Source organism: Castor canadensis, chromosome 7 (assembly GCF_047511655.1).
Source record: "Castor canadensis chromosome 7, mCasCan1.hap1v2, whole genome shotgun sequence".
Classification (NCBI taxonomy): Eukaryota; Metazoa; Chordata; class Mammalia; order Rodentia; family Castoridae; genus Castor; species Castor canadensis.
In genome coordinates, this window is record NC_133392.1 from 77747199 (window position 1) to 77774240 (window position 27042).

Consider the following 27042-nt stretch of genomic DNA (forward strand, 5'->3'; position numbering starts at 1 on the left):
CTCTGGTTGTTGTGGCCTGCCCCCACTACACCTGCCCCATACGATGACCAACATCAGGTGGCTGCTCTTCCCCCAACCCTACCCCCACTACTCTACACTGCTGGAGTATGACTGGACCACTGTGGAAAGTGCTGAGCAGCACCAGTCAGAGCCTTGTCAACAGTCACACTCACCTGGCCATCCCAAAACAAGTGTTTATGCACTAGGATGTACACTGTTAGAACCATGTATGCCATGGAAAAGGTGGGTCTGACAAACTTCAGGGGTAAGGGAGGGGATGAATGAACTACCCATTTCATTAGCACATCACAGGCCAGTGGGCAGGAATGCTGCCTGCATCTGAACCCTGGCTCTATGCTAACTGTATGACCTCAAGTACGTCATTTAATGTCTCTGAACTTCTCTCAAATGGGAGTAATAACAACACTGAGTGCATGGTTACTATGAAGAACATATCAGTTAACATTTGTGAAGTGCACAGTGTTTAGATACTGTTGGGGTTTATTAAATAAGATGAGTGTTACATTCCACTAAAATAGTTCTTGAGAACATTTAATAACCTGAAAAGCAAAAATTATTTATGGAATTATCCAATGCCTGACATTCAGGTACGTGGGAGCTGGGTGGGGGCTACTGTGTCAACATGTCCTTCTCCTCTCTGCTTCCCTGCAGAACCCAAGCAGGGGCATTTGCTGCTCTCCCCTTCCCACTTCCACCATCACAGATGTGTACTATATGGGACCCTGACCACTGATCTGGCCTTGAAGTGGTAATCCCATCCATCAAAAGTCCATCAATGCACAGCATCCCCCTGCAACTCTCACTAGTCCACAAAGCTGTCCTGGTAGGGCCAACTGACTCAGAAAGGAAACCTTACACTCCAGGTTTGGGGAGTAGCTTCTCTTTCACTCTTTCCTACGGCAGGTACAGTCCAATGACCAAGGGTGGAGGATGGAGTGGATGCTGGCCAGTGCTTAAGATAAGGTTGAGGCTGGCTATAGTGGTTCATGCCCATAATCCCAGCTGTTTGGGAAAATACCAGTTCCTTGCAAGGTGCAGATTGGGGGAATCACTGTTTGAGGTGTGTTGAGGTTAGCAACACACCATCTCAATCAATAAGCTGGATGTGACAGTGCATGTCTGTCATCCCAGCTACTCAGGAGGCATAGGTAGGAGGATCACAGTCTGAGGCCAGTCCCAGGCAATAATGCTAGACACTTTCTGAAAAATAAGTAAAGTAGAAAAGGGCTGGCAGTGTGGTTCAAGTGGTACAGCGCCTGACTAGCAGGCACAAAGCCACGAGTTCAAATGCCAGTACCACAAAAAAAGAAAAAAAAAAAAAAGATGAAGTCAAAACCAAGCAGCAACCAGAGTGATACCATGCTCACACTCACTCATGCTACACGAGGCAGCTGAGAACCAAGGCTCACCAATGGCCCACGGGCCACCTGGTCTGCTTCCCTTTCATCTGGAGCACACTCATCAGCACATCTGAAACTGCCCTTCTTCCCCTCCTCATTCTCTTTCTGCCCAGCAAGAATGATGACCATGGAGTAAACTGCACAGAATTACACTCTCCTACCCCAGTAATCCCCACTGAGCAGGATGCCAACCTACTCTATACTCAGATCTCTTTCCTGCACTCCAAACTGCCCCACTCTAGGTATTTAATTGCTAACACAGATGGTCCCAAAGCACCACATAGGCCATTCCCTCCCCCAGGATTCCAAATCCAATGGACAAAACTGTCATCTATTCTCCAGGGACCCAAATAAGAAATCCAAGCCTCACTCCTTGATCAGTTCCATCATGAACCACCTACACAAGTTTGTGTCACTTCTCACCTTAAATCCCTCTCTAAGCTACCATGTCTCTCCCTCTACACTGTCACTATTCCAGCTTCAGCCATTATGATCTCATCTAAGTTACTGTAGCTTCCAGCATGATTTCTGAAAGCAAAACCCGAATGCCTCATCCTCTTGCTTCAAGGCCTCCAAGGGCTGCTCACTGCTCTTGGGAAAAGTCTATACCCCTTGGCCTGGTCTATAAAACCATAAGGATCTAGTCTGTGCTCCGCCCACCAACTCATCTATCCCACTGTCATTACCCCATCACCTGCCCCTGTGGCCAGGATCCCACCAGTCTGAACTGACCTCAGTTCTTACAAGATGCACACTCTGTGACCGCTCAATCTTTGCTTGACCTTTCTTTTCTTCTTCTCCCTCCCAACTACCTTCTACTCATTCTTCACCTCAGCTTCCTTGAAGCCTTCCCCGTCCCTTTCTCTCCAGACAAGCTGATGACCCCTCCTCCCTGCACTCACACTGACCACGTGTAACGTGTCACTCCTCTTAAGTAACTCTAGAGCAGAGACAATCTCTTCTTAGAATGATCTCAAGGCCTAGCCCACAGCGGGTAAAGAATGAATATGAAAATATTTTTACAGTTGGAAGAAAGCATGTCCAAAATGTGAAACAGATTTTTTCTGAGATGAGGGACTATGACTGATTTTTATTTTCTTAATCATCTTAATAAATGATTCCAGAACTTAAAATAATGTTTGTAAATGATTCACAGTAAACAATGCAGTGTTTTGAAGTACTAAAAATCATCTTCTGTAAAACTGAAAAATAATTGGTCTAACAAAAGAACAAAATTTGGCCAAACCCTAACTTAAAGGAGGTTCACCCTTATGTTCCAAGGTGATGAAATGCCTCTGCCCACATATGAACTTTCCCACTGTCTGCTATATATGGTCACTGCCCATGGCCCTCAGCTGGGGAGCAAGAGTTGGACCACAGAAGTCAAAGGGCCACAACAGACTCAACATGTCCTACAGAATTTCCAAGCTGTGCTATCACCAAAGGTGGGGCCAAGACAGGTGTCCCTAAAACTCTCTGGGGAGAGTAGAACTCTGCCCTGGCCCTTGGCCCCTTCCATGAGAGCATTCCTTTTTAAAAGGATTAAATGCACCAGCTTCTTTATATCCTCCAAAGGGAATAAAAAGACAGTTATCATCAATATGCACTTAGCAGGGATTAGGGAATGACCTATGAAATACTGTCTAAAATATTTAATAACAAACTCACATTAAAAAAGCATGAATACACACATATGCCCTTTCAGACTATACAGCTTTTTTTTCTTTTATAATATACCTTCAGCAAACTGCTACACTTTCGCATTTAAGGCTACTATTTTCTTCTGGATGAACATCTATCTGGCAATATCATGCCCTTGAATTTTTGCCATTCTTCCTCTATTACAAGAATGAGGAGGTTTTCATGCTGAGTTGAAATCTCAGAGCCTGGCAGACGTTTCTTGGACCACAGAAGGGGCAATCAAACCCATTAACAGTTCTGTCAACTGAACCACCCTTTTCCAACCTCATATCAGTGAGATGAGCATAAGAAATGGCTAAACATACTAAAGTGATTAGCATCAATTACTAAACAGACTATAGTTCCTTTAATCTTTGATTACCATTGATTACCTAATAAATTTAGGACAAGTCAATAGCTTGTCCTAAATTCAATATTATTTCAATGTGCAAGATGGAGATCTGCTAGCCATAGCCTAGAACTTAATAGGAATTACAAAAAGTCATTCCTAGTAAAGTTTACTAACATTTTTAGGATACTTAATCTTCATTAAAAATTAACTAAATGGGGACAGGGGGGTGGGAAGCAGGAGGAGAGGTAGCCTAAACAATGTATACACATATGAATAAATGTAAAAACAATAAAAAAGAAATTAACTAAATGACAAATAAGACACTTAAGTATTAACTGAAAATCTAAAGATAAATAATTAACTTCCTCCCCATCATAAAGTTCAGAGTCCCCATCATTACAAGAATGGCAAAGGGAAAAGCCACTGTATCCATTAAGAACTGAGAACACAAGTCAGTATACAGTTTTATTAACTACATGCTTCCCCCTCTTCTAACAACAAACATGCATACAATGCACATTAAAACACCGCCAACAAAAGAAAATAAACCAAACTGCTTTACCATGAAGTTTCTTGGTATCACTAAGACTTGCATAGTTCCAATGTTTGTGGACCTTAAAACTCAACACTAAAACCATCTCAAATTAGTACCCCAACATCTCCAATTTCCAAGAGTTCAGAGGAAATGAACTGAGTGAATGAAGCAATGCCAGCTCATGCAGAACTTCTTTTGACCTCAAAGGATGACTATTTTCTTTAGGACATAAATGTAGAGGAAAACTCCAAGTCAACCTAATTTCGGAGAAGGACATGTTATATAGAACTGTTAGGAAAATGTTATCCAATTTGCTTGGGCACATTAAGTGGAGGGGAAGTAAGCTCCTCAGCAAAGTTCTATTCATGAAGAGCCCAGTTGTTTGGCTGATATATTGCCATATTCTCAGAAACACTTCTACCAATACTATTTTAATAAAGATAATGTGGGGCTAGCCCAATATCTACCCCGTGTCATTTTGGAAAAGAGAACATGACCACTGATAGCTAACTGATTACAGCTGATGCTCACTGTTAGACCAACTTCACTCCTAGCAGGATTGGCACCAATTAAAAATTGTTTTAATTTTTAGATCAAACCTACACTGCAGGGATGGCTTTAGGTTTCCTAGGCCCAGAGTATTAGACTACACGTTTCATGATAATAGGAAGGGAAGGGAAGAAAGAGATGAGAAATAAGAAAATACCATAAATCATTTAAGGAGAGACAGTTCTAGAAACCACATGGGGCAGCTTACGACTCTCCAGTTATCATTATCAAAACAGTCCAACAGAGTCACCCAGGCCAAGCTAACCAAAAAGCTTACTTACAACAAAGAAAGCATTTGTGTAAAATGCTAAACTACTAACTGTCATAGGTAAAAGAACATTAAAATGTAACAAAATCCTAATATTTGAAGGAAAGTCTCTGCTTCAATACAACTTTCTTAGAACAAGAATAACAAAGTATAAATTTAGCATTTAAAAATCTCTAAATGTTTTCTCCCTTCTACAGTTATATAAATACTTCTAGGATTCTGAAAGTATTTTAAAACTCAAATGCTCCTCACAAGAAGGGTTGACCTGCTAAGTGAGAGTAAGAAAGGAAAGCACAGTGCTACACTGTGAACACTAAAAACAATGGTCTTTACTCAATGGTTTGGTCTGTGTTTGGCACTTATAAACAGTTCTAGGTGGAAGCACTAGAGTGTAGGATAGTAACATTCTGCAGTTGTGGACTTGAGGCACATGGATACTGTTTCAAAGGTATCTCCAAATCATACCTAGCCAGTGCCTGAGGTTCCTGGGACAGAGCCGCCTGGTAACTATGTTGCATTACTCATTAGATAAGCCTACTGAAACAGGAGCGCTTGGATTATCTGGGTTCAATAATAAACATCCTATATAATTTACCTACAAATATTTTTACCAATACAGAGTTCTACTAAGCCAATTTAAAACTTAAATATGGAAATGCTCACAGTTCTTTATTTAAAGACCATGCATTTCAATGCTATCATACGGAACAGATTAAACCCTTACTCTTTTGGAATATTAAAGACTTAAATTTATTTAAATTTCTAAGAATAAAGATTAAAATCTAAACATTGTTTTCTATAATTTTAGACAGTTGTTTAGGCTTTGGCCTTGGAATGTGTATGAAATTCGAAAAGATCAAGAAGGGAGTCCAAAGCACAGTGAGCGGAGAAGTAACTCATTCAAAAAAAGAGAGAGAGAGAGCTATCTATAAATGCTATCATGCACACTGACTATAAAGGAAATTAGGGAGAATGGCTTCTTCAAAGCTCCAACTTTCCCTATGAATAGACTTTGTACTTACTGTAATGCTCACCTGGTCTCCTGCCAGAACAAATATTTTAATGTAAAATTTAATAAATGGAACTAAAGGTATTATGTCTAATTTAAAATTCCATATTGTGTAAACTATTGATATTAACATAATTGAGTTTGTAAACAATCCATTTGCAGGAGCTAACCTTAGACATTGTATTGACCCAAAATATCTAGTGGGGCTCATCTGCAAAATGAAGCATCAATGCCTGGAATTCATTAAAAGTGTTACATGTTTAATTTCTCCTGCCCTACAGCTCCACTGTCTCGTAAAATTTTTCCTTTGATGTCCCCCACTAAAAGAATTAAAGGAATATTGTAATTGAAATGTCATCAATAATTCACAAGACCCTCCTCCACAGCAATACATCTGATGAAATATTAATTGAGCTCCACAGACTGACAGTCTGCAGAGGAGCACTTGCCTGTAATTTGAACCACGAGTCCTGATCTTGCTGTAGCTCAGACCTGCCAAGAAGGCAATTATCTGGATGGTCTTGCCCAATCCCATTTCATCTCCCAGAATTCCTCCTGCCTGCTGGCAGTGCAATTCCCACAGCCACCTAACACCTGTCTGCTGGTACCTATAACAACAAACACCAACAAGAAAAGAGAAAATGGCAAATTGTGGGTAATACACATCATAACAAAAAGTACTCATGAATAAATCATTTGACTAGGTTCTAGTACCAATCAGAGAAACATGCCGGATGTGTGTTTTACATGAGTATTATATTTATAAGGTCATACATTTTTGATCACCTAGGCATAAAATCACAAATTTTTCTTCACAGAATGTTAACACATTTCTAATTAAACTGATAGATGAGGTAATTAGGGACTATTTCATTTCTTTTTCAACATTACAAACAGCTTGGTAAACAAGCATAAACTTATTATCTTTCATTCACTCTTTCTGGGGGAAAAAATCCAAAATATTTTTAGCATGTAAAGTTCCACAAACTCTACAAAAATAATAATAATAATAATAAAAAGGCAACACGTTTATTTTTTCAGTAGTTTTTTGTTTTTGTTTTTTGGTGGGACAGGGTTTTGAACTAAGGGTTTCACACTTGCAAAGCAAGTGCTCTACCACTTACGCCACACCTCCATACATTTCTTTTTTTCAATGAATAACATCAAAAACAGCAGGACAGAAAACAAAATTTGTAGCTTTTGCTACTGTAAAGTCACTTGGTAATCATATTATCTTTTTATAGAAAAAATTAAATTAAGTTTTAAGGCCATAAACAAGTCTGAATAATAGGACCGTCTTCAAAATTAGTATATAATAGATGATTCTGTCATATTACTAGCAGATGCAAAAAAGAACAATTTAAAGACTGAATAATACAAAAAGGTCTTTTAATATTTTAAAGCAGAAATTGATTCAGGGATTTTACCATAGGTACAAGATCAGAGCTGTTAAAATTTTAAAGAAGGAACACAGGTCAAAAATAAACAGTATATAATATATATACATCCATCCCTTTCCCTTCTCAAAACAAATAGGAGTGGATATTTTCTTTTCTCTACCAATGGAACATTCAATCTATAAACCTAAAAACGAAGGGTTTTTTTTTTTTAAGGAATAATACTAAAATCTTTTTAAAAAAGATTTAGTATCTTAGAATGGTGTAAAGATTATAAGCCAAGTGAAAAAATCTAAAGCAAAAACCACTTAAAAGATTTGAATTTAAGGATTCCCCCCTCCAAAGAAAATACACAGGCTAATGAAGTGCCAGGGCAGGTTCCCATTGATGTTTTACTGCTCTGGTGTCTCCTCTTTGTTGTCTGGTATGCCCACTTAAAATCTCGTCTTGGACTTCAGTTCTTATTGAGCTGATTTTACTTTTTCTCTTCGCAGTAAATCTGTCATGATTAACTTTCCCCCAACACTTGGCAAATCAATTTTTGAAGTTTTATTCTGTTGCCATTAATACCTACAATATAAGGAAAACTTTGAGACATTTACCGCTGGTTGCTAATTATAATAAACACTGGATATGCACTTTGGAGAAAAGGATTAAAAATCAAAACACATGATGTCTAGTATGAATATCAATTAATTTGGGAAGAAGGACAAGTTCCACAAATGTGTGGTATGTCATCAGAGAATAACAGCCACCACTTAAGGAGCCCACTGCTAGGAGGCAACATGCCAGGTGGTTTGGATACAGCCTCACAACCAACCTTCTCAGAGGCAGTCGTCAGCACATTTTATAGTTAGGAAACAAAGGCTCAGAATGGTTAAGTGATTTGCCAAAGGTCACACTGCTAAAAAAATGTGAAAGCCAGAACTGAAATCCAGAAGTCCCAAGTGATTCCCCTTTGGAAATAATCTAAACCAATGGTTCTCAACTGGGTGCACTGTGCTCCCTTGGAACATATGGCCATATCTTAGACATTTTTATTACAAGTGGAGAAGTGCAATTAGGGTATAGTCAGCAGAGGCCAAGAGAGTCACCACAACAAATTATTTGGCCCAAAATACCAAGAGTACCCAAGGTCGAGGAAACCCTGATCTGGAACAAAAGCGAGTTCATGAACTGGCAGCTCTTGAAAAGAAAAATTACAAAAAGTCCTTTAAAAAAAAAACTGTGTGCATTCCATTTCCAGAATCACTAAATTCTAACCGACTGACCTCCTCTTACCAATTATGGGACCAGCTCTTAAGGCAGGGACCAGAACCTCCCAGCAATCATCCCAGGGTTCTACCCTACCACACCACACTGCCTCCACTCAACATAGGAACCAATATTTCTCTTTGTATGGGGCTGAAACTGGAAAAAAATCTCAAAAGCAGCAATTAGGGAAATGTTACCATTGAAAGAATCTGAGACTGGGATGGGATACTGAATTCTGTGTGTCCCTAGACAGGCAGGAACAGAGTACTGGGTGTTCCCACCTCTCCAAATCTAATCTCCAGGGGCCTTCAAAGAGCACATTATGGTCTATTTAGATGAAGATGAGAAGAACTGAGGAAATCACTTAAGGGAAGATAATGAACAAGCATCCCAGTAAGCTGCATCTCCAACAGCTAGGGAGATTGTATAAAGATGTTGCTGGGGTTCTGCTCCACCCACCCACAGCACAGGCATGTCCTCAGGCTGCAGTGGAAAGAAACTCACTCAAACGCAAAAGCAGCTGCCACCTGGTTACAGGGGTGTGTGCTGAGTGAGAAGCAAGGGGCCTGGGCTCTGGTTCCTCAGAAGCCCTAACTGATTTTGGTTTTACTGCTTTATACTCCTAATAAACAGTGCAAAACAATTACATAGTTAAAATGAAAACAGGTTACAGACTCTAGTTTTCCAAATCTCTCAAAAGTGTATTAAATTTACTCTTCAGAAAAAGTTAAAGATACTTATAAACTATTGTAAGGGAAATTACTATACTCTGCTATCCCCATGAAGCAGAAGTGTCAGAAAATAACCACAGATAATTGGTGTATGTGTCTTGGCATTGTCATATTAACCCAAGATTGCATTTACTAGTTTGGTTAAAAGGAAGGTCAAAAGATTGAAATTTGTCATGTGGTTGCTAAATTATACAGATAAATGCATTTGCTGGGCAAACTTTCAGAACAGAAATTTAAAAGTTAAACATTATCTTGAGAAAATAGCACTTAAATGGAAAACTGTACCTTCTGACTCCCTGGTATACAACTATATAGCCTATCAACTCAATTCCACAGAGTGCAGTAAATGCTTAAAATATATATATATATATATATATATATATAACATAAATATGTTAAAAATATATACAGTTTAAAATAAATTGGCTCAGCAGAAACTTAATTACAAAAGAAAAACAGAGATTCTACCTATCCTATTAATTTATTTTCATATGGCAGAAGAAAAGGAACAGAAGTTTTATAATAATGATAAGATATATAAATCCTGTTTTTGTAGATATAAAAACAAAATACTTTCTAGGAATGTACAGTTAAGACTAAGAACACAAACAAACATGTATTTATGTTAACTATACTAAGGTTATAACCATGTAATTAATCATAACAGGGTTAATATCTAATAGACTGACTCTTAGTAAACAAAGTTTGCTTCTATTAACTATGAAACCTGTTTCCTAGAAAATCTGACATTTATACAAAATGTACATTCAACTTGATTCCTGAGGGTATTTGCCAAATCATTTACTACACATACAGAGGTACCCTGTCTTCGTTAAATCAACTTAATCTATAATCTGGGTGTTCCTTTTGCTAGTACAGCAAAAGGAATTTGACTGTTCCTTAATAAGCAATCACTTTAGAAAAAGTGAAAAGAGTTGCCAATAAATGTTGCCTTTATTTGCCTTTCTGTAGTTAATTCTCATTTGGGGGAAATAACATACAAAGCAGTCACCTCTCCAGGCTAGGAAATGACTTCTCTGCTGAAATTATTAGAGATTTAGTTTTTGCCTTCAACACAGTTCTTCCTCTGTTCAGTTATAGCCACCCAGCCAGGTCAATTCACATTGTTAGGACTCAGCTTTGCCTCTCCTATCTCTCTCAATATAGAAATAAATTAAACCTTAATATAGAACTGGGGATTTGGCTCAGTGGTAGAGCTCTTACCTAGCATGTATGGGCACTGGATTCCATCTCCAGCACCACACACACACACAAATACACACACACACACACACTATATATATATTTGTATATATATATATATATATATTTACACATATACACACGTATATATACACACTCACATGTATGTACATCTATATATGTATACCTACATATATGCACATTATTTATTTACACACATATAAGCTCTTTGAGAAGGAATATAAAGAGCATGCTATTTTTAAATAGATATCTTCCATAAGTTTAGGGCATGCTGACGGCTGAATCTATAAAGGACATTAAACTTAATTATCTCACAGAAAGAAGTTTGCATCCTGCTCCAGACTACAAATTGATGATATGAAAGAGAAAGAAGCTATTTAATGGTTTAACTTCCTATATGCATCTAAGAAGCCTTCCTAAAGCACCTTGTTAAGTAAATCCCAGGAGTGAGGAGATTGAAAATGTTCCTGGGTATTTACATTCATCATGGGAGACCCGTCCAGAGCATGCATCTATCAGGTAGCATCCAGTCATCCACACATGGCCACTTTACATATGGAACTTAAGTCAGCCTCCAACAGCAACTAAATCCTTGAGGTGTTGTTGCCTATGTCTTCTTTTTGATGTGAGAATGACATCTACATAAAATATTTAGATGTGCATTTGTTCAGCTCAAAAGTATTACACTCTTAGGTACAATATAAGGCACTCAGAAAATAATCTCAACTATTTTTTTATTTCCACATAGAAGGAAAAACCCTCCCCAAGGTTTGATTTTAATAAACAACTTTTGATATTGATTTTAATATACAACTCATCAAATTAATCTGATTTAAGAAATTAGAGATTTGGTCCCTTAAAATTACTAAGAACACAAGGAAAACTAATTCAATGGAGAGGCTTTTAAATGCATTGCTCTTAGTCTGCTGAGACAGGTCCATATAGATTCATCAGTTTACAAACATACCCGATGTGCACTTTAGTCAATTTATTATCATCTAATTTTAATGAATAGCCATGTAGCTAAAATTTCATTTGACAGTGTCTGTATTTGCAATAAATTGCTGCAAGTACCTTAAGGGTCCACAGTAACTAATGTGTAATTCCTAAAATATTAATTTGTACACAATGGCCTGCTGACAAATATAGAGGACAGAACAAATACAGAGGCACATACTTAAAGAGCTTTTTGAACAGAAAACCTGGCACTTTAAAGCCTTCGTCAAATTCAGCATCACTTTCCTCAGAATCATCTTCAAGCTTCAGACATTTCTCTTTGTCCTGCAGTCTCAGTTTATTCCACTTCCTACCAAGAAAATAAAAGTCATGTTCAAGTTATTTTTATTACAGACAGATTGAAATAGCTAGTCATAGGTCACATACTGGGCAAACACAAGGAAATCAGAATGGTCTTTCAGTTTTCTGAGCCATAATTACCCAAAACACTGACATTCAAAGAGGAAAACTAATTCTCTTTTCCTGCCTTCTCAAGGCAATTCTTATTTGAATTATTATAGCTACTCTAAAAATATTCCTATAAGGTCTCATTTCATTATCCAAACTATTTGCTCCTTTTCTGGCATACCCTAAAGAAAAATTTCTATGCTAGTTCCTGAGATAAATGAAAAAAGATTCAGAAAAATTTCAACATAGCTAAGTATCTCCAAAATAGTGATACAGTATAGTAAACATATTTAACTAATAATTACTATTTGTGTGCTAGTTGTTAGGTGGAATAATATAGCATCTTGGGCATAAAGCAAATTTCTGGTCAAAACTGCCATTATCAGATTCCCTTTACTTAATTGAGGAGGAGGCAACAATAACATCAAAGCACTCAGAAAAAATACATTCATTGGATGAAGTCTAAGTTAAGAAATTAAGAATATGATACTTTTACATACAAAATAAGATGAACATGTATATTAACATGTATATTTCAAAAGCACAATACCATGTCTGTTTATCAAAAAAAGTGTCAGTCATATAAGCTATGAAAGTCTTACAACACACCACAGTAGTACAGAAGGTGCAGCCATTTAACCAGACTAATTTTGCATTCATGTAACTATAACGAACAGTGGTATTATGAATAAACAGAAAAAAAATTACTAGAATAAAAAGTCTCAGATTCCATTCACATTCAAAATAAAAGGATGATTTTCAGCATGTTGCAACTGACACTCTGAATGTCATAAAAACAGTGTAAATGTAATAAAGTAACAATACTAATAAATGCCTTCAAACTAAAAAGCTCACAGGAAGGGAATGAGAACAGCAACACACACAAGAAGGCATTCATCTCCCACTGATTATGCAAGAATGTCAGAGAACATCTTAGGGAAGGCAGAAAAGAAAAGGAAAGGTTAAGACTACACACTGATGGCTGGAGGGGTGGTGTGTTGTCCAATGTCCATCACAGAAGCAGCATGGAGGCCAAATGCCAGTGCCCGGCAACCCACTCAAGTCACTGCTGGTGGATCATAAAACACATCCTCTGATAAACTTGCCTAGCTGAAAATCTCAACCCTTCAGCTGAAATTTACTTGTAATCAGTAAGAAAGCACTCGTTGGTGATCTGAAACTGCACTACAATGCAGTGAGAGCACCTAAAAATAAGATCAATGAAGCCTTGTTGGTAATTTCCAGAGAAAGGCATCAAATGGAAGAGGCATTACATGGCCAAGTCTAGGGAACCAGCTATCATATAACCATATGTGATACTCCTTTACATAAAAAATTTAAATATCCTTTTTATGCTTAACTTTTAAAGGCAATCTCTTCCTCTCTTTTATTATTTTTCCTCCTTAAAAATAATCTCTACACAACTGACAAAATGAACTATCTCTAGGTGGCAGTAATAGTCTCTGTTACTCTTCTGAGTTTCATGCTATTTACAAATTTAGTTCTGCATTGAAACTACACAATGGTGTACAGCAGTGGTTCTCAACCACTGAAGAATTACTGGGGTAATTCTGTTCCTCACTGCAACCCAGGGTAACGTGACAATGCCTACAGACATACTGACATACTGGGCTGTTAGCAGTGGACAGACTACTGCTGGCATCCTGCAGGTAGAGCTCAGGGTTACTGCTAAACATCCTATAACCCAAAGGCCAGCTGCTCCCCCCACTAAGAAGTTACCTAGTCTCACATGTCAATGATGTCAAGGCTGAGAAACCCTGGCATACAGGTATATCCTTACTATCAGAACTTAGAAACCAAAAAGATGTATATACAGATTCCTGATATACATATCTGAATTCTTGCTACTCACTCTCAGAAATTTAGCCATGAAGCAGTTTAAGATGAGATATTCCATCAGAACTCAGCACCTAATATCTGCCTAGCAAAAGACATTTGTATGTAGCAAATTTGTGGGTAAGTGAAACTCCAAGAAATCACAAAAGCTATCATAGCCACTTAAAAAGACTTCAGTATGCAATTTCTCGAAGATGATTTTATAGGAAAAGAAATAAAAACACCAGATACTGACTTTAGCAGTTTGGCATAGGATCATAAATACTTTCTATATAAGCATATCACATATTAAACTTCATTGACAAGTGACAGTTACTTCCTTAGACTTAGCCAATAAATTTTTGTGGCTGTTAAATTTCTCACCACATCACTCTGCATCAATAAGGTTTCACCTTCTCCTCCTGACTCCCTCTGTCCTAAAATACATAGGCATCATGTCACCACAGGACTCAGCACCTAGGAAACCACAAAAGCCACCACAGATATGACTGCCTCCCAGAGTCTTCAGCTTTGTAAAGAAAGATGAACACACTGAACATTTATACAGTTAAGACAAAGGATGAGTAAAAGTGGTCAGGGAAAATCATTATAGTCTACAAGTACCTATATCATTGTGAAGACAAATCACCCCAGTAAAATCATATACACATACTAAAGACAAAGTACAACCACATGCACATGTGGCTCAGGCTGAGAGATTCTGTTACATACTGCAATACTTCCTCATAAGGCTTAGAGCTGACATCTAATAAGCACCCACAAAAGTGATACCATAAGAAGGCACTGGCCAGATGGACCACGCAGCACACCAGAGAGAGGGAGGAGAACCAAGTTACTCAAATACAGAATACAGAAAGAAACAAGAGTCAGGGACATAGGTCAGTAGCAGAGCACTTGCTTAGTATGTGTGAGGTCCTGGGTTCCATCCCCAGCACCATAGGAAAAAGGGTGGGGGGGATAGTGGCCTTCCCCATCCTAGGTGCCATCCTTACCATGATCTCTAGGTAATCCTGCAGTCTGGCAGACTGAGCAATCTGTCTAGCCAGCACAAAGATGTAAAGGGGAAAACTGCTATGAATACACTGGATTGGATGCAGGCAGAACCAAAGGCCCACATATAAAATTCTGGGTGCAGACTAGCTAGAATCAAGTCCTGCTCCATTCATTAGCTCTGTGTTAGCTTTCCATCACTGTGACAAAATACCTGAGAATATCAACTTAAAGGAAGAAACGTTTATTTCAGTTCATGGTTTCAGTTCGTTGTCACGTGGCTCCAATGTTTCTGAGCTATGGTGAGGCAGAACATCATGGCAAGGAACTTGTGGTGGAACAAAACTGATCACCTCATGGTGGAGATGGCCAGGAAGCAGAAAAAAGGAAGAAAGGGTCTGAGGACAAGATATAGTAGCCAAGGGCAAGTCCCCAAAGGACTCACTCCTTGCAAATTGGTCTCATCTCCTAAGCTTTCATCATCTCCCAATAACCCAATCAAATTATGAACCATCAATGGACTAATCTATTGATGAGATCAAAGCCCTCATGATCCAACTGCTTTCCAAAAGCTCACCTTTCAACACTGCTACACTGGAGTTCAAGCCTTCAACAGGAGCCTTCTGGGGACATTCCAGATCCAAACCATCACATGCTTCTTAACCCTCAGCAAGTAATTAACCTTGTTAGCATCTAAGTTTCCTCTACTGAGAACAACGATACCTACTTCACTGTTTTTAGGGAAGAATGACTCATGCAAAGCATAGCACAGAGATACAATATAAGTGCTTAACGAATTTAAAGAGAAATGCTGGAAGCTGGCTCAAGTGGTAGAGTACCTGCCTAGCAAGCACAAAGCCCTGAGTTCAAACCCCAGTACCACATCAAAAAAGAGAGAGGGAGGAAAGGAATGAGGGAGAGAGGGAGAGAGGGAAGGAGGGAGGGGGAGGGGGGAGAGAGAGAGAGAAAGAGAGAGAGAGAATTACACATCATCACAAACACTTATGGAAATCCTCACACTAACCCTGCAGCAGGTACTACTACTACACTTACTTAGAAGGAAACAGAGGCTATGTACAACTCAACATGAACTACATGCAACAATGCAATATCTCACAAATGTTTCACAGAAAGCTAATAGCTCATCAAATGGATGCTCAACAAATTATCATGAGTAATATGGTTGCCATATGAGTAAAGGCACCTACCCTTTAGAAGACACCTATGGGAATGAATCAATTCACAAATTCTGCCATGGACTGGGGCTGCAGCTCAGTGGCACAGTACATGCTTAGCATGTGCAAGGTTCTGAGTCCAATCCCCAGCAACAAAAATAAAAATAAAAATGTTGCCATAAATTTGTAAACAGAAAACTGTCGTGAAGTATGGTGGAATTTTATATGATAGTAACAAAAAGGAGATACAGAATGACTTAAAACTGGATAGAGGGAAGTCAAAGTGAAGATCTGGGCCCAAGTGAGCCAAAATCTTAAAAGTTAGAAATGACCCCCCAAATTTCTAAATTCTGTTACTTCAACAAATGTATCTATTAACTGAGAAAAAGCAGAAAGGAACAATAGATTGTCCAATATTACTTTTTTTAGAAAAGGAATAGCTTTTCCATGTTCTCTATCCTCTCATTTTAAAAACTCCACACATGTAATAGTCACAGCTGCAGCCACATAAAACGAAGTGGGCCTGGTGTTCCCTGGCACAGTTTCTAACTCCTCACATGGCTGCCATGTTCAGTCCGCTGTTGACTTCACTGGCAGCCCCTTAGAAGAGAAGCCAGTAATAAACATAAACTTATAATCCCTGTCAGATGCAGGCACAGAAAACACTTCCTGGCTTCCCCTCACTCATGCAGGAGGAGACTCTAGCCCAGGCTGTGGGCCTGGGGCTGATACTGCAATAATGATCTGTCAGAAGCAGTAGCTCAACTACACCAAGACCACTGCAAGTTACTGGAGTGCCTTACAATAGAACCCTAAGAATACACCTGAAAGCTAGTTGCCACCATTTAGTGATAATTTATTTTACAATTTCCAAATCCCAAGATGTTTGAATTATACAAGCAGAAAAAGATGGCTGGCTGCCATTATGCCATACCTTCTATGTAGCCTTCTGAACTCTGTTCATTTGCACATCCAGTACTATCTGTCCAGAGACTCCCTCCCTTAACATGCACATCTATACACCTGACAGACCCACCAGTCCCCCCTCCCAAACAGCACCTCCCCTCAAAGCAAGTCTTCTCTGAGCAGGCAAAGTTAGGACACCTACTCTACCAAGACCCCTCCCAACCCAGTGACATCCTGAGCACACTGTGGGTCTCTTCTAAAGCATCAGTGTTAGCATATTATGAAATCCACATCTGTCTCCCCCATTAGATGGGAGCCGTCTGAGGATAGAGACTAGCACAATGCTCTCCTCACGCAGACATTTAATAAATGCTGAGTGAATGAAGTTCAGAATTGGGCTCGGTATAAGCAAAACAGAGAGGCAGAGAAGCAGTTTCACTAAGTGGGTCATCAAGAAATGGTTCCAGAAACTTCCTATTCTATCTCACTTAGAGCCCACCTCCTACTTTCTATACTCCTACTCATGTGACCCTGAAGTCCTACACCTCGCTCTGACTACTTGATAAACATGGTTAACATCTGCTAAGATGTTAAAGAATGACCCATGAAAGGGGCTACTACAATGTCAGAAAAATTCTAAATTTAGAATCTTATAAGCAAAATACCAAAAAAAAAAGATATTGGGGGGGGGGGAGGCAAGGAGAAACTCATTATTTTGAATAATGAAAATAAAATAAAAATTATTTAAGTTATTTTCAAGCTTGAGTTCCATTTTTCAGGTTCACCAATGTGAATTCACTTTGCAATAAGAGACTGTTTTCTGCACTAGCTAGTAGGAAGAATTACAAGCCTCAAGTGTGGTTTGAAACTTCCTTGGGACCATGGGAAAGGCTGGGCAAGGGATCTGATTGCTTATGAAAGAATTCTCCATAGGATAGGAAAAGAAGGAGTTTAACTAGGCTTAACCTATATTTACATTGCTAGGAAGGAAACAATGTTTTTGATGTTCCCATCTTCATTTTTTTTCTTTTACTCCAGACTTATAATAGTCACAGCTGCAACCAAATAAAATGAAGTGAGTATGTCATTCACTAGATTTGTCTGTTTTGTTTTGTTTTGTTTTGTTTTTACCACCAGCAGCCCCATCAGACTCCAGTGGTGGCCACTAGAGCAGAACCTAGTAATGAACACAGATTTGAGACACCACTGGGAAGTGACGCCAGATGCAGGCAGAGAGCTGCACTGCAGGCCTTCAGCGGGAAAGGGGAGTCCTGAACTTTAGACAACATAAGTTGCCACTGCTGATTTCTGCCCTCGACCACAAAATATGCCAAATAATGTGTTTTTAGGACTAAATGAGATAGCACATGTATAAGAAACTACATAAATCTCAGATGCTACCTTGTAATTACTGGCATATTACATAGCCTTTACAAAAAAAAGCCAACATAAGAAATATCAGGGCTAGAGATGTGATTCAAGTGGTAGAGTGCCTGCCTGACAAATGTGAAGCCCTAGGTTGAAATCCCAGTACCACCAAAAAAATTTTTTAAATGAAATAAAAATTTTTAGTTAACTGCAGGTTAAATGTGAATAAAAATAACAAATGTCAAACTATCTATTACAACCTTGAGCAGGCAGAATTTAAGTTTGTCCTCCAATGTATTTTGTATTTATATATGAAAATAGAAGAATGAAACCCAGTGAAACTGTTCTGGGAAGGAGAGGGCAGGAAGAAGAGGGAGAATGATGGAAGGGGTAAATCTAACTAAAATATATTGCAAGCACATATGTAAATATCACAACGTATCCTCTTGTACAAATATTACATGCTAATAAAATTTTTAAAAGTCTGGCCTCTAATCATGGCATGGTACCCACCCCATACTGGCCAGTCAAGATGAACAGGATCTTGCAAGCATGCCATCCTTTGCATCCAGGACTGCAAGGAGTCTCGAAATCAAGCCACAGGAAAAGACATGGAAGAATCCAGCACACCTACCTTAAAGCAGAGCTGTGAGACCACAGTTCCATCTTAACCTATCTGCCCTCAAAACTCAGGCTGTATGGTTTCAATGGTCCATGGGCAGAGGTCTGCTGCCCTCTAGTGTGGGGAAGATTATTTCTCCACAACTATTGGTACTGCACTTCTATTCATAAATATTTTATGCTATATAGGCCTTAATTATACTAACAAAAAAATATGAAAGGTAAGAAAAAGCATAACATCAATAAAACGAACCCTCTAACAGTTAATAGTTTATCTATGCATAATAGTGTCAATTGTTAAACTGCTTTTTACCTGGGAAAGAGGTCACCCTTTCATATATCACTGTTTATAAGTTCTTCATAGTTCTGACAGACCCTCTTTTCAAGCATCTTCCTGGCTTAATGAAATTTTTGTTCTACCTTTTTCAGCTATCGAGCACCTGATGCATTACTTCTTATTATCCTACCACCTTAGAGGAGAGTACTGCTACGATCCTCAGTTTACAGATGAGGAACCACACAAGATATTATGGCCACCAAGTAAGACTCAGGCCATCTGACTCTATGACCTGTGATTTACAACCCTGATACCATGCACTTAAGTAAAGTTGGCTAGCTCTGAACAAGTTTTGTTTTGAGATTATACATATGTGTAGATTTTTAAATTTAAGAGTCAGAAAACAACTAGTAATAATGACTGATGGTTACTGATATTCACTGTATACTAGGCACAGATTTAAGTATTTCACATTTATTGATTCACATAATCCTTACAATCCAATGAAATAGATACTGTTGTTATCTCTCACTCTCTCCCTCCCCCTACCAAAAAGGGTCAATAATCACCTCTGTAACTGCCACATAATGAAAACAACTATACAAGGGCAAACCAAAGTCTAAACCTTTATAAAGTGCTACAATTTAAAGAGGAGACCGCCTTCACACTGCGCAGCAACACGGTTCCTTCCCTACTGTGCAGGGTAAGTCACATACACTCTTCTCCAGACCCCTGCAAACTCTTCCAAGTAATAGGAAACCAGCCTGGCAGTTCTTCTGACTACAGATGATCTGACCATCACAAGGCACACTTAACACCAGAAAAATCGATGGACACAACTGCCTATACCAACCCACTAACAGGATAAAGTACATCTGCAATGGGAACTGCCAAACATACAGCCATCAAATGAACACAGCCCTTCTCAAACTCCAAGGAAGTCACATATTGAGGTGCTTTGAAATTCAAAACTGAAACTTGCTGCTCTGTCTTTATATTGTTCTTATGTTGCACAGGTTGCAAGAGTCTGACAGAGTTTAAATCTGCACTGACTGGAAGGGAACAACTACACATCACAGAGGTAAATCATTCTTAATACAGAGTGAAATTTCAACCTCAGGATCATTCTGCACTTATTGCAATCTCCACGAAAGAAATTCTACAACAAAAGCACAGTGAGTACAACCTGATTTTTAAACATATATTCAGACACCAAGCTGGGTGTTTAATATAGTTTGCATTTTTGCAATAGGTTTCCTATTTCAGACAGTTAAGAATCCCTTATAGATTAGTCTAATTTGCTAAATTGAGATACTCAGTGTTTTACTTTTCTGATCTGCCTTTTTATGGGTCTATCTGGGTGGACTTAATTGGCACATCTGAGCAGATGAAATACCCTCAGTAAGGAGTCCAGCTCTCACAGAGTAAATTAAGACTGATGCAGACAATTATGCCCAGAGCCTAGAATGAAAGGTGTGCATAGAGCAGGAAGCAGAATTAGTCTTCATTTGTGACTCAGCTTTGTCATTTCAAAGAAGCCAACAGGCTCTCTAAGAAAACATCCTTAAGGGAGTAGCTTTTTCTTTTCTCTTTAAAATATGGATTCCCAGAAGACAAAAAGGAGGAGGAAGAAGAAGAAAGTAAGAAAGAACAGCTAATTTCTTGAGAAAGAAATGAACTCCCAAAAATAAGAACAATCTTCAAACTGTTATAGTTAGGTTGCTGAATCAAATCTAGATGAAACTTTTACTAAATTCACATTTTCAGTTATTACATTCAAGTTTATTTGGGGCCTTAAAGAAAGGTACAAATAGAGTCTTTGCTCCCATTTCCTATGTGGGGAACAGGAAATGTTTCTCTCTCTTTATCACTCCCCACCCCCACCATCCCCTTGTCTATGCTTTACCCTGTTATACCAAAATAAAACCTTGTGTTTTTTTTTTTTTTTAAAAAAAGGTACAAGCAAATCAATTTGGCTTTTATTTTACTATGGCCTAAAATTGCTAAGTATTCATCTACCACAAATAAGAATCCAGCAAAAGAACAGACATAAAGAATCCCAGTGCAAACAGGCTCTCAGCAAAAGGGAGAGAAAGCAGCTCCATGCAGACCACACACAGAGATGCAGGAGGTGGGAGAGCAGCAGTTGTCCAAGCACTGCCTTCAGCAAGGTCTCAGGCTAGGAAGGGATCACAGATGATGAGGTGCTGGTCTCCACCAAGTGAGGAGGGAGACTAGTCCCTAAGACATTGCTTGTCCAAGTCCACTACAGCAGACCAAGCTGCTGGGCCACTCCCACTTGCCTCGACCGCCTTCACACCCCTCCTCCTCTCAAGGCTCTTCCACTAACTGCATCTTGAACAAACAATTTCAACTCTCAGAGCTCAGGCTATCTCCCAGGAGGATGTGAAGACTAAACCAATTGACCCACATGACAAAAAGTAAGTAGTTAAGCATTCAAACACACTAGTTACGGTTGTTCTTAGGTCATCCTCCCCGCCCCCACTCCCCCCCACACACACCTGATGCCACCTTTGCTCAGGCCATTAGGGCCTCCAACCTTCTAAATTCTCTCCAACATTCATTCTACTTGGCTTGAACCCTCTGCCAGCATGCTGACAGGCTGCTCCTTCTTGGAACTGCACGTATAAATATACAACCAAACCATCCAAACCAGGATCCAACTCACCCTGGCCACAGAAGCCCAGTGCTCAAGAGAGAGGACAAAGAGGAGTATTATTTTTACCAGATGATTAAGCCTTGAAGATCATTAGACCATTTGTAACACAAAATTAATGGAGTCCTTACCAGCCCTTTTAAACTGCAAGTTTATTTTTATAAAATAAAGTAAAAAGTAGGGCATAAGAAAAGAAAAACCTTTGGAATCAAAAATGAATTAAAAAACCAGGTGCTAGTAGCTCTGTAATCCTAGTTACCTGGGAGGCTGAAATGGGGAGGATTGTGGTTTGAGACCACCCCAGGGAAACAGTTCACAAGACCCCCATCTCCAAATAACCAGAGAAAAATGGACTAGAGATATGGCTCAAGCAGTAGAGTTCCTGCTTTGCAAGTGTGAAGCCTTGAGTTCAAACCCCAGTCACATCAAAAAAAAAAGAATTAAAAGCAAGTTACAGCAACAGGCATCAAACAGATTCAGTTTATACCAGGCCACGAGGCAAATTCTATTCTCACCTACACCATACTTGTCAGGTCATCTGGACTCCCTAGCCATCTTCCAAACCTAGCTTAGGTTTCAGGTTGGTTTCCTGGCCCTAGAGGCAGAGGCAGCTATGTGCTGGTTCTTGGCACCATCTTGTGGTCACATCTACATACTGCACTTTCTACTCAATCCCACAATGGAAGGAAGTTTCCACAGCACTGCCTAACTTCAAGCCTCAGATTTACCTCTTAATAGTGAGACTATGGGCAAATTCATTAACTTGGAAGTCCTATGACAAAGTGTCTGTTCAGCCTACTGTAATGAGAATGTAAAGATATGTATGTACAGGATCAAAAACTGGAATAACACATAGAAAAAAACCAAAAATAGGTAATTTTTTTTCATCTTAATATTATTATATTTTCACAATTAAAAATGCAGGGAACCATCAGGAGTGCTGAAAGATGGGAGAGAGGGGAAAGCCTCCAAAGCACGCAGAGTTCTGAAGTCACTAGATCGACAAGCCCACTCACAGCCTACAAATTCTTTGCCAGAAACCCCCAAATCCAGTCCTAGAATGCATTCATTTAGTGGAAGCAAATACAAAGAATCAGAGCTGACCTGACATTTCAACTGAGAAGTGAAATAAACCACACTGACGTAACAAGGTCTGGGCACAAGCACCGCTGCCTTTTTCCACCCTGAGGGTAACATTTGTTTCTGAGCCACTCTGGGCTGTCCTGATTGTCCAGCCTGAACTAGGCAAGCAGCCTGCAGGCACTCTCCAGGACACATGTCACACACTGAAGTGTGTTAGGTGCAAACAATCCTTACCTGGCTCTGAGAGTCTTTAAGCAGTGGTATTATTTTTAGAAAGCGAATCCTGATAGGATGTGCGTACCACTGATGTGAATGACTGACACTTCAAAGCAGCAGCCTATGCTCCTCAATGTAAACAGAAATGAACAGTGGGGATCCCACTTATGAGCCAGCCTCCTTGTGCAGCGTGAGAACACCAAAAAAGACACACGCAGGAAGGGAACATGCACAGGCAGTTTTAAAATGGCAAGAACTTTCAAGACTAAGCTGAGGTCTTGAGCCGAAACAGAGAAAGTGGGATTGCTACTGCTGAGTTCCAGAAAAGGTCATAATGTAGAAAAGGCCTACAGGAAAATTCCCTCAGAATATCTGGTTAAACAAAAATATCTAGTCAGAACGAACCTACAGCTAATAATGAAAGAAAGGCCCATGACTTTCCAGCTGAGAGAATAAAAGGGATAATATGCCTACGAATCACCTGCTCTCATTTCCAATAACTTAAAAGAACATTATAACTAACAGGCTATAACCAATATTTTTTTAACTTCTGTACAAGGTTTCCAGCTTAGGAGTTCTAACTGCTATGAAAAACTCATTTTCTATATTGTAAACTCTATGGCTTTATTCTGATCATCCGTCATCAAACCATTGCTGAGACAAGCAATCCTAAAATTATTCTTTATTCAAAGGAATGCCATTACGATTTCAACCCATCTACAATGATCAGCAACAAACAAGTAACAAAACAGAGTGACTAGCAGTTCTCAAATGTTCTTAATATGCCTCTCAACCCTGAGTATTTTGTTTTCTTTTAACATCCCCCAATCCAAAGAGCACCAAAAGAGATGTAATACAAACATTTCCACGTAGTATCTGCAGCTTAACAGCCTTAATAACTAGCTATAAAATTTTAAGAGCTATTGTATTTTGGTGGCAATTAGAGTTATTGATATTTCTGAAATTCATTTGAGATTTTACTGTAACTTTAGCAAAAAAAAAATTGCTATGATATGACTCTGGAAATAACTGTTTTACAATCTTAATATTATAAAGGAAAACTTATTGCAATGAAATTAAACTGCACCATATTTAAAATTCAATCAAAATAAATTGCTCTTGATCAAAATACTGATAAATTAAAATATATTTAATATTGACCCAGTTTAATGAGAATATATATTACTCCACTTATAATCAATATGTTAAAATTAACACTCTTGTTAATTTTCTACAATAAACAAGACTGACACTTTTCACTGTTCAAGAGTATTGAGCAATAGTCCTCAAACAACCTTACAGATAATAAGTGTACATACTAACCAAAGTTGCAGTACAAAATGACAACTATAAAGCCACTCTTCCTCTACATATTACTTAAGGTGCTATTAGACTGTGAATATAACAGTCTAAGAACTGAACTTAAGTCACAAGTTCTCAAATTATTTTTAAACTATTATGCATCTGCTTTGAAAAAGTTATGCCAAAAAAAAAAAAAAAAAAGATTATACAATATGTATGGAGATTCAGATGGGTCATGAGCAGTTCTGAAGAAAAACAACAGGTCAACCTTCATTCATAAAGGCCAATGGAAAACTGCAAGAAATACATACAATAAACTAGGTCTCCCCACACTGAGATACAAGAAAAAACTGTTAAGAACTGGGGAAAAGCCATCCCAATATTAAATACTTAAAAAGTTCTGTGGTTCCTTTTTCCCTCTGATTTCCGCAGAGCTTCTAGAGAACTAATGCGTGCAACTTGTGCTCAGTGGGGCATCGTGGAGAGGCATGTGGTGTATGGATTGCTTTCCTGGCGCACAGAAACAGGCCAATGGTGATTCTGACTCTGTTACACACATTCAACTCCTTTTTACCTCATGTTGTATGCTGACAAAAGTCAAAAAGATAAAAACCAAAGTCAGTCTCTGCATATAAAATTACATTGAAAAGGATGGTATGCTATGCATACAAAGTACACTTTTGACATGAAGGTGGTTTATAATTCTGTAGGTGACTTTTCTAAAGACAAGGAAGGAGGGATTTAAGGAAGTAAGTTTAGAGTAATAAAGGGAGTAAATCTAATCAAAGCACATTATACATACGTATGGACATATCACAGTGAAACCTCTTTGTATGATTAGTATGTACTAATCTTAAACAAAGAATGCAAGCTTATTTTTTCATATGCCAAAGCATATGTTTCTGCTCTTTTTTGAAGGAAATTCTTTTAAAGTTATTAACCTGCTTCAGAAGGAAAACAAAAAAATAGAAACAAAAACCTCCACGCAGTACACACAGTGATATCTTTCTTGACATTTACCACACGGTGATTGCTGAATAAAGCCACACAACTCACACTTCCGTCCTCTCTCTGCTCTTGCCCCAGCCTTTCCCTTAAGCTCTTCATCCTGGACTTGCCTCCAAATCTGTACAGAGACTCAGAAGTACAGGGCCAAGTCCACTGAGGACACAAGTTCCTGATTTTAGCAAGCTGGGGGTGCAGGAAACCTAACCTCTGCACATTTGGGGATCTAGAACAGTAAGATGCTTCCAGAATGCTTAACATACTAATAAAGCTGCCACTTACAGCAAACAAACAGTACAATCTTCAGACTGACCTTAAGCGCTGCTTATAAAAATCTTCATCTCCATCGTCTCGGCATCTCACTACTTTGCAACCTCCTCCTCCTCCTTCTCCTGCAGCTTCAGCCTCTTCCCCAGAACTTGGGAAAAAGTCGTCATCATCTTCCTGCACTAGAACTTTCTTCTGACGTCTCAGGCCCTTGCGCAGAGGCTTCAGTTCACAGTCAATGCCATCTCCAGTCAGGCTGGCCTCTGTGCACTCTTCCTCCCTCTCTGTGGGGGAGGATGCTGACATCTCACTTTCAGCGTCTCCCTCTGCTTCTGGTCTCACCTCCAGCTCCGAGGGCTTTCTCCCCCTTGGCAATCGCATGTTCCCCTGGAACTGCAACGCCCTCTTCTGCAGCCTCCTCATGTGCTTCTTCAAGCGCTGATCTGTTTTTGAAAGAACTTTGCTTCTCTGGTTTGGCTTGTTTTCATTTGCTTCTGCTTTAGATTCAGACGTGACCAAGGCTTTTCTGGCTGCTTTTTTATTAGCAGCTTGCTTCTTCTTTTCAAAAGACAGTTTTGCTTGATCTGCCAAATATTTTTCAAAGCCTGATGCCTCGTTGAGCATTATTTTTCTAGGCTTTTTCTCCTGTTTCTGAGGGACCTGGGTCCCAAATGGTGTCATGTGGCCAGTGCGGATGAGCTCTTCCCAGGCAGTCTCCTGGGCAGGCATGAGCATACTGCCAAGACAGGACGGCCCCGGTTCTAAAAGAGGAATGGCAATGTACACTACTGTAAGACTTTCAAGAGTATCCTGGAAATATTCACTTAGTCAACAAATAGTCAGTGTACTAAAGGAACAGAATAAAATTTATATAACATCTATCATGCCATATTAAATACAGTCTGTTCAAAAAGGAGGTTTCTCAGCAACTTCCCTCCAAATGACACTATATAAATGTGGTACACATACACACCAGAATACTACTTAGCCATAAAAAGAGTGGAATTCTCTCATTCGTGACAACATGAATGGAACTGGTGATCTAAGTTATGTTAACTGAAATAAGCCAGGCACAGAAAGACATCACTCACAAGGAATCTAAAAAAGTAGATCTCATAGAACTTGAGATTAGAATAGTGGTCACCAGAGGCTGAGGAGAACTGGGTAAAGGTGGGAAGGGGAAGGCTGACCAATGGTACTAAGTTACACTTAGACAGGAATAGCAAGTTCTGGTGTGCTATTTCAAGACAGGTAACAATGTTTCACACGGCCAGAAAAAAGGACTTTGAATGTTTTCACCATGGTGCAAAGACATATGTTTAAGAAGTAAGTGTTTAACCTGATTTATACATTACTGAATAATTTACATTGTACATAAACATGCATCAAAACATCACATGGTACTCCACAGATATGTGCACATTTTATTGTCTTTATGTACCAGTTAAAAATAAATTGAATTCAAACTTTAAAA

At 38.9% G+C, this 27042-nt stretch overlaps 1 protein-coding gene across 2 annotated transcripts in view; it reads right to left on the reverse strand.

Annotated features, from left to right (window-relative positions):
- Ercc6 (ERCC excision repair 6, chromatin remodeling factor) overlaps positions 1–27042 on the reverse strand; it is an 80122-nt gene that overhangs the window by 39244 nt on the left and 13836 nt on the right. For both annotated transcript variants that reach the window (XM_020160123.2, XM_074079407.1), the window contains 3 exons: positions 25615–26329; positions 11598–11726; positions 6264–6422 (listed from right to left, as the gene is read on the reverse strand). In XM_020160123.2, the coding sequence (XP_020015712.2) occupies positions 6264–6422; positions 11598–11726; positions 25615–26329 (1003 nt within the window). The remainder of the gene's footprint in view (positions 1–6263; positions 6423–11597; positions 11727–25614; positions 26330–27042) is intronic.